The sequence below is a fragment of the Alternaria ventricosa genome (assembly GCF_023758065.1).
Source record: "Alternaria ventricosa strain BMP 2768 chromosome Unknown scaffold_36, whole genome shotgun sequence".
In the NCBI taxonomy this organism is placed as follows: Eukaryota; Fungi; Ascomycota; class Dothideomycetes; order Pleosporales; family Pleosporaceae; genus Alternaria; species Alternaria ventricosa.
The window spans coordinates 188,401-196,529 of NW_026055716.1; the positions used below are offsets into that span (position 1 = coordinate 188,401).

An 8,129-nucleotide genomic window follows, 5' to 3' on the forward strand; every position below is an offset into this window, starting at 1 on the left:
AGATAAATGCCGCACTGCTCGGCCTCTCTTTGTTGGGAGTCAACGTGCGACCGCAGATTCGGCTGCCAAATTTTCACTCTTCTGCTGCGGCTCGCGATCTAGATCGTGCAGCCATCTTCGGTGCTTATCTGGTTCTCTGCGGCAACACGACGCGGAAACTGTTGCTTGCTGGCGCGCGAAGTGTCTGGGATCTAGTGTGCGTTGCATTGCATCTGCTATCTAGCTCTCTAGGTTTCTGGGAGGGCCAGGAAGACGTCGTAACACTACCAAGGCCGCGCGGGCTGTCCAGTCGTACCTGACCTCATCCTCCTTTGTCGCCCCGACGGTAGGAAACCATCGCGACGCTCGGCAGCCATCTGCACCACCGTGTGCGTGGAAGACGCATGGCAACCAGCATCCGGGCCATGTTTCGTCAAGAGTTCATGTGAGTAGACCGGCTGTCAGTAGGCAAGCGGTTGCTGAATTGGCCATTGAAAATCGCGCGTCGCTTTCGCTAGCGGCCGTCTAGTATAGGACCGAACACACACACACACTAAGTTGTCTCCATTGGGAGAGCTGACGATCAGGCTGCGCACATCGACGAACACGCTCAGCCTGTCTGTTTGACGGCATTTGCAGTATCTGATGAAGAGCCAGCTCTAACACGGCCGCGCTGGGCGCGAACAAGTAGCGTGGTCATCTCAAACATGGTAGAATGGGCTCTTCCCCCCCGGCTTCTCTTCATTGACGCTCACCGCCGTATTCGTATCGCCGTCTTGGTCGCACGACCTTGTGTCCGTCTCTTGCTTTTGTAGCTCGTTGCGCTCAATACTGAACTCGTTCGTGACAAATATACCACTGCCCCGGCGATCAAGCTCGCCCAGCCTACTCGCTGGCAGTGCATCATCTTCGCTCTCTCGCTCAGAGGCACTTTTGCCAGACACGTTGCTCTTGTTGCCGGTTCCAGCCGGCCCATGGTTGCTCTTCCAGCCCATGGGATACGATTGACGCTTCGTAGTGTTCTTGGTCCCTATGCCCGAGCCGAAAAGTGGCCCGAAAAAGCGAACGAATGGAGCGCGCAGCATAGGAAGGCAAGCACATACGATACCCGCATTTGCTTCGATCACCGACCATATTGTCGCGGGTACGGGACCCCAGGTTGGATCGGGGTTGTTTGCGGATCGTGCGATTGTGGTGGCACGATATATAGACGCGAAAGTGACACTAGCAGGTTAGCAATGGGCCTTTGACGGAACTCTCAGACACGTACAAGCCTCCAGTGCCAAACACAAGCGCCACGCCCAACTTTTCAGCCCGTCCCATAGAAAGACTCAAGATCTGCCGAAAAGGCATCGCAAGCAGCATAAAGTCGGTCGTGATTTGAACCGTCGCATAGGAGATCCACCAGGGTTCATTCTTAAAACACCGGGCCCCGGGTATGGTCCTGTCCCAGAAGGCCGCGATTGGTGTGCATTGGAACACGGTCGCGATAGTGAATGCGAAGCCGGTGATGATGATCCAAGCGTCTACATCAAAGTCAGTCGATGAACTGGTGTCATGTCAGAGCACTTACTCATGATGTGACAAGCAATACGGAACGACTTGGTGGTTATGGCGAAGATTCGGTAGTAAAGACAAACTACAGAGATCTTGTTGAACATCAGAACGACTTTGTAGACGACTGTAACGGTCAGTAAGCTTCGTAGTGACACTCTGCACCATCTCCACTAAATGTTCTTTCGTAGCCATTCAGGCCGGGCTCCTGGAGCACTCCATGCTGTCCAGAAGGATTGTACGGTCGTTGAGAATCTACTTACTGTTTGCTCCGTAGAACCATTGGCGGGCGATGATGCGGGAATCGGCGGGTAGGGATTTCCATGGTCTTCCGTAGCCATAGACTACCGCTGTTCGAATTTAACGAGTGTCCCTCGAGGTGATGCGAGTCCACTAACCTTGACACTCTGTTACAGAGAGCACGACCGATGATATCAAGGCAGCGACGATCATGTAGTCGTCCATTCCTAGACCACTTCGCTTGGTCAATCGCTGTGCAAGGCGCCCGGCGACAAAGAGACCCGCGACAATGACGGCTAAGACGCTGGTAAGCCAGAGGCCCCATCCACGCTCAACTGAGCCTTGAGTTCCAAGGCCGACGTTGGGAGCCATGTCGCATGAGGGTACACTCAAGTTTTGGAGAGCAAGTCCTGTGGATGACCCACGAACAGCGGGAGCCTACGGTATAATCATTAATGGGCCTCGTGCAGCATGGGACTTTCCAGGTACCCGGCCCTGAAGATACGGCGATGCAGGGTATAGGGTGTGCAGCGGCTGATGACCCTTCCGTGGGGGCATCACGGGAATGCTTTGACGGCGAATTTCTCTGCATTCGTATCCGACGCGATTGGATCTGGTGTACCAATCTTCGGGGACCACACATGTCGATCTCTACAATGCCGTGCGCGCTCAGGGTTTTCCCTGCTACGGTCCAGGCGTTTGCCGTGAATGCCAGGGCTGACTGCCAATCGGCTCGGTGCAGTGTACTGAACAGGTATGGGTGGGTGACATCAGATGGCGATCAGCGGTGCCCGGAATTGTGCCGGATGTAGGCAAATCGCACTCATCGCCTACGCCCGTCAGGTTTGGGTCTTGAGTTGTATCGAAAAAGCGAAGGCTTGAGCGGAATGAACAGCATCAAAGTCCCAAGTGTTCGGGTTCGTATGTCACGACGATGGAGAGGTCCGCCAGATCGAAAGGTTCCGGGCGACTGGGAGACGGGTCGCGCATTGGGACTAGTGTTGTCCTTGCTAGGGCTGCAGCCGAGATGAAGCCTCGTGCGTACCCGTCCTGTCTGACAACGTCGAAGCTTTTGACGCCGGCGTAAGACCGCGCGCACTCGGCATGAGTCCTTCGCAACACTGCCATCTGCCTCGGGACTTTGTCTGGTCGGAGCTTTGTCTGGTTGCAGCCCTGTTGTCCCATCGTCGACGGCTGGCCACGCAGGAACGTGGAGCTAACAGCTTGCCACCGAGCCGTGATTTACATCTCGCTCCAATAAAGTCAGCTGGCCGCCCTCCAGCTGTTTGAAGTTATTCCGTCGAGCGCATGGTAGTTGCTGTTTCGAATTGAAATTATGCAACACCTCCTCCTTACCGCTGCAGCTGTAGCTTCGCTATTCGGTTCGGCCGTCGCAGCGCCGAAGAATGGCTCCAACATCGAGACGTCGAGCGGTACCTTGATCGGTCACCCATCGTCTAACAAGACACATGTGACTGAATTCTTGGGCATTCGATATGCTGAAGCGCCAGTCGGCGAACTGAGATTTGCTGCGCCGAAGAAGTTCGACGCGCCCAAAGGAACCGTTTTCGAGGCATCCGAGTGGGTCAGTAATCACGACATCACTGGGTAGTGCTCAATCACTGACAGACTGTAGTCTCCGTATGTTGAGAGTTCGAACATGTAGGATACGTCTAATGACTTTACAGTGACTGCCCTGCTGTTAAGCCGCCAGTATCAGCTTTCCCCAACTTCACACAGCCATCCGGCTTGCGTGTGTGGAAGAACTTCGCAGCTCAGAACAACAATTCGGTGTCCGAGGACTGCTTGAAGCTCAATGTCTGGACGGCGAGTGCTGGTGATGCCGATGCAAAGAAACCAGTGCTGGTGTTTCTTCACGGAGGACGTACGTGGTCCCTTCGGCTGTCATGGATGACTTCTAACAGCCACGCTAGGTTTCCAGATCCCCGGCCCTCACTCTCCCTTCTACAACGGGCAGTATCTGGCCGACGCTGAGGATGTCGTCGTTGTGACATTCAAGTAAGACACCCGCTGTGGTCGACCCTACACCTACTGACTGGGTCAGTTACCGATTGGGCATCTTCGGCTTCGCTGGTGCTCCTGGTGTTGAGAAGAACGCGGCCCTGCGCGACCACCGTAGCGCTGTCGAATGGGTGCGCGATAATATCGCTGGCTTTGGAGGCGACCCTTCGCGCATCGTCATCTTTGGACAAAGTGCAGGTGGCGCCGCTGTCGACTACTGGGCATACGCCTGGAAGAACGACCCGATTGTGTCGGGTCTCATCCCCATGTCTGGAACCTCACTGAGCTTCGTTCCCAACACAGTCGAGTACTCGCAGTCTATCTGGTACAATGTATCCCAGACCATCGGTTGTGGGGGTGCTGCCAATGACTCTGCCGCTGTCGTATCTTGCGTACGTTCTGCAAACATGTCTGCTCTTCTGGCTGCCTCGGCAAAGGTTCCTGGTCTTCCCAGCGTCGGTCTGACTCAAGCGACCTTCCATCCGACCGTCGACAACATGACGGTTTTTGCGGATTATCAGCAACTCTCAGCGGACGGTTCCTTCGCCAAGATTCCGCTTTTGGTCGGCAATGCTGACCACGAAGACGGCTGGTATCGCATTTCAGGGTGGGCGGCCAAGTTGAACTTTACCAACGCGCAATGGGATCTGTTCACCCAGCGTGGCTTCACATGCCCATCCTCCTTGTCCGCTGCATACAGGGCGCAGTACGACGTACCGACCTGGCGATACATATACCACGGAGATTGGGAGAACCTTCGCCTCTACAACGGCAGCGCAGGCCTCGGGCCTCGAGGAAGCGCGGCCTACCACGGCTCTGACCTAGGCCTGGTCTTCGGTACCGCTCAAGACATCTCTGGCCTGCCCAATTCTCCTGCTGAGAACCAGTATATGAAGCATGTCCAGGGCGCCTGGGCTGCGTTTGCCCGTGATTCGCAGGAGGGGTTGACCAAGTACGGATGGCCGATGTATAACTCGGGTAAGCACTGGGAACACCCGAACGCCTGTTTCTACGCTAACACGTGCAAAGGCAATGCTACACTCGTCGAGCTGGCTTATAACAACGACCCTATGCCCAAGTTTGTCAATCCGACAATCTATGACGCATCTTGCCCCGCGAAAAACGATCCGCTGCCTGGACGAGGTGCTTTTTAAAGAAAGATGGTTGCATTTGTATCAAGTAGACACCCTTCTAGCATGTTATTCAGCAACACCTTTGTGACGTTTGTCATCGCTTTGTTCTAACTATCGTCGTCTGCGTTCATGCGATTCGCATCGCTGCGTCCTCTCGTAATTGGTCGCATAAGATCACAAATCCAAATCTTGGATGACTCGCCGTTGAACCCGGCGTTGAGTCTGTGTCAGAAGGGGTTGTGTTCCCGGCACTTGGGTCCCCAGGACCTGCCTCGTTCGGATGGCGTTAACGTTTATGGTTACGGCCCGATGCGCTGACGCCAACCAACGAACTTTGTCGTGAGCCAGGACTGCGCCAACCGACTGTTTGTAAGAACGCCGACGAAGGACAACCCACCGCAACGGTTATATCAGATCGATATCCCGGTCATTCGATTGGACTGCCGAGGTGATTGTGACAGCGGCTGCATCTGCGATGGTAGGAGCACGTGGATGTAGCGCACCTAGCTGCACCGGAGACATCCCCCCGAATGAATTCATCGCGTATCGCGACCTGATCACGACTTCTGCATTGACGCGATGTAGCCAGGTTTGCCGTTCGATGGTTCCGTCGAGTAGGATTGAGGCTCGTCGGCTGCGCGCATGCAACCGCCGTTCTTCAAGAGCCAGAACGCAGACGAACTCTTCTGACCCGCCTCCTCCACTTGGATAGCTGCTTGACTCGCAATTCCATCGCACTAATTTGAGACTGTAGCAGCGGACGCCTGAGCAGATCGAGATCCTATACGACGACCCGTGTCACAAGATGTCCAGTCACGTTGATATCATCATGAAAGGCGAACAGACTGCAGAGACGGGAGACAACAAGGATGATCCCCCGTCTTGGCAATATATACATGTCCCAATAAGGCGCTGGGATGTCAGAGTACAGGTACCGAGACTAGAATGCCATGCCGCGTCCATGCTAACCCACCACAGCAAAGTTAGTGCGGGACCCTTGCGATTGCGGCGTGATGTGTGCATAGAACACGGGCTGGCACCCCGCGCCTTGGGTCTATACTTCTAGGACGACTACTCTGGTAGTTGTCAGGTACTAAAACCAACGACTTTCCGGCTGGAAGGTAGTCTGCCCTGCATTTGAACAGTACGCGAAACGGACCGTCTTCACAACCGCGAGGATGAGCTCACTGGGTGCCTGGCAGTTCACGCCACTGATGACCGAGTTTCCTACCAATGTGTTGCCCAACCTAGGGTTCTGGAGTGCGAAGAACGGATCTTGGGAATACCAGATTCAGCTGGCATGGCCGCTGAACTGGACCTCACAGGAGGAGACGTCGACTGTGGAGACAATGTAAGGACACAGGCAGCGCCAGCGGCACCACGGGGATTCGGACTGACACGGCTACTAGGTATGTCCTCGACGGCAATGCTCTGGGTATGACTGCCACAGAAGCCTTCCGCCGCCGCCGTCCCGTCGAGTTCAACATGCCCGACTGCATTGTCGTCAGCATAGGCTACCCGGAGACCATCGAAGATTCACCCTACAGCACGCAGCGGAGCTACGACTTCCAGCCTCCAGTCTGCGATGGCTGCCCCTTACCTGCGGTGCCTGGCGTGCAGTCCAATGCGGATGAGTTCATCGAGTTCATCGACAATGCTCTCCGGCCATGGGTTCAGGAGACGGCTTTCCCGAAAGCTGAGTTTGACCGCGACGCACTCTACGGCCACTCCTTTGGCGGCCTCTTCGTCCTGTATGCGCTCACGGTACGGCCTGATCTCTTCGATACGTTCCTCAGCGCTTCTCCGGCCCTCTTCTTCGACGACGACTATGTCTTCAACAACACGGACTTCCTCGCACCGCTGGAGTCGCCTTCGGCCAGCGACACGGCCAAGGCGACCAAGCCTGCTTTCCAGATAAGCTACGGCGCGCTCGAACAGAAGCTGGTGAAGCGACGGACGGAGACGGACGCGGAGTTTGCGTTCAGGCAGAGCATCCTCGTGCCGCAGCGCATGACGGATCTGAGCCAGAAGCTGTACAGCAGGCTGGAGGGCAGCCCGGCGTTGAGGGATGTCAGCATCCACGAGTACCCGTTCAGTGACCACGCGGCAGTAGGCGCGGCAGCTCTGGCGGACGGCATCGACTACTTCCTGGACTGGTGAGAGAGAGCGAGGTTGTGGGAGAGCAAGGGGATGTCAACGTGTCCATGTACCTAAGTTCCGCGTTAGCCGGGCGCAACGGGGCAGTAGCTTGACGAATGGATCCGGACTACCTGCCGCTTTGGCAGTATAGCGCAGTGCTTGACCGCCTTGTTCGAACACCTGGGGGAGGCGGCGGCGGGCGTCACTGAGTGGTGGAACGGCGCAGATTGCGCGACAGGTGTCTTGCCCACCGCACCCACCGCGGTGCGCATGGGGTGCGATAAGTGATGGCGGCGGCGGGCGGCATTGGCTGCCAGGGCGGGGCGGTGGGTCCGGCCGCCAGCAGGAGGCTCAACGGACGGGTTTGATCAGCGCGGGCTGCAGAAAAGATTTCGCCTAGGGAACCCCGGCGCTACGTCATCTTGAGGGAGACGACGGGTCCGGTGAGAGGGAGCACCGCACGTAGAAATAGCATCGCGGACGCTCCCCAGCACGCCGACGACGACGACGCCGACGACGCCGACACACACGATGCAGCGCGCCAACACGACCGAGAGCCTGCGCACGCCCGGCGCCGCCATCTCGACGCTCAACCTCAACAAGCCCCCGCGGCCGGGCATGGAGCGCGCGCCCACGTCGACCAACCTGACGCGCCCGCTGCCCATCCAGCGCCTCGAGGGCAAGGTCGTCATGATCACGGGCGGCGGCGGCAAGGTGGGCGTCGAGTCGGCCGGCCGCCTGCTCATCGAGGGCTGCAACGTCGCCCTCATCGACATCGACCAGACGGCCCTCGAGGTGGCCGTGCCCGTGCTCAAGGCCGCCATCCCCACGGGCATCCCCATCGAGTCGCGCCTGCTGACCATCGTCGCCGACGCCACCAAGGAGCCCGACGTCGAGGCCTGCGCCAAGAAGGTCGTCCAGCGCTTCGAGAAGCTCGACGCCGCCCTGCTCAACTGCTGCCACCGCGGCGAGTCCAAGAGCATCTTTGACGTGACCGAGGACGACTTTGACCGCATCATGACCATCAACGCCAAGTCCGGTACGCCCACGTGACCCCACGTG

At 57.1% G+C, this 8,129-nt stretch overlaps 4 protein-coding genes across 4 annotated transcripts; 3 read left to right on the plus strand and 1 right to left on the minus strand.

Moving 5' to 3' along the window:
• Positions 1-680: 680 nt before the first annotated feature.
• J4E93_010845 (uncharacterized protein) lies at positions 681-2,145 on the minus strand (the record flags this gene model as incomplete). Its single annotated transcript, XM_049348721.1, has 5 exons — positions 681-1,203; positions 1,250-1,505; positions 1,553-1,660; positions 1,797-1,883; positions 1,932-2,145. The coding sequence occupies 5 exons, from the start codon at positions 2,143-2,145 to the stop codon at positions 681-683; spliced, it is 1,188 nt and encodes a 395-aa protein (XP_049194175.1).
• A 964-nt stretch (positions 2,146-3,109) lies between these two features.
• On the plus strand, positions 3,110-4,949 carry J4E93_010846 (uncharacterized protein; the record flags this gene model as incomplete). Its single annotated transcript, XM_049348722.1, has 5 exons — positions 3,110-3,384; positions 3,462-3,658; positions 3,708-3,792; positions 3,839-4,773; positions 4,825-4,949. 5 exons carry the CDS (start codon positions 3,110-3,112, stop codon positions 4,947-4,949), a joined length of 1,617 nt encoding a protein of 538 aa, XP_049194176.1.
• Positions 4,950-6,106: 1,157 nt separating this feature from the next.
• On the plus strand, positions 6,107-7,088 carry J4E93_010847 (uncharacterized protein; the record flags this gene model as incomplete). The annotated part of the gene is made up of 2 exons (XM_049348723.1): positions 6,107-6,279; positions 6,338-7,088. The coding sequence occupies 2 exons, from the start codon at positions 6,107-6,109 to the stop codon at positions 7,086-7,088; spliced, it is 924 nt and encodes a 307-aa protein (XP_049194177.1).
• A 510-nt stretch (positions 7,089-7,598) lies between these two features.
• J4E93_010848 (uncharacterized protein) lies at positions 7,599-8,120 on the plus strand (the record flags this gene model as incomplete). The annotated part of the gene is made up of 1 exon (XM_049348724.1): positions 7,599-8,120. The coding sequence occupies one exon, from the start codon at positions 7,599-7,601 to the stop codon at positions 8,118-8,120; it is 522 nt and encodes a 173-aa protein (XP_049194178.1).
• Positions 8,121-8,129: the final 9 nt, after the last annotated feature.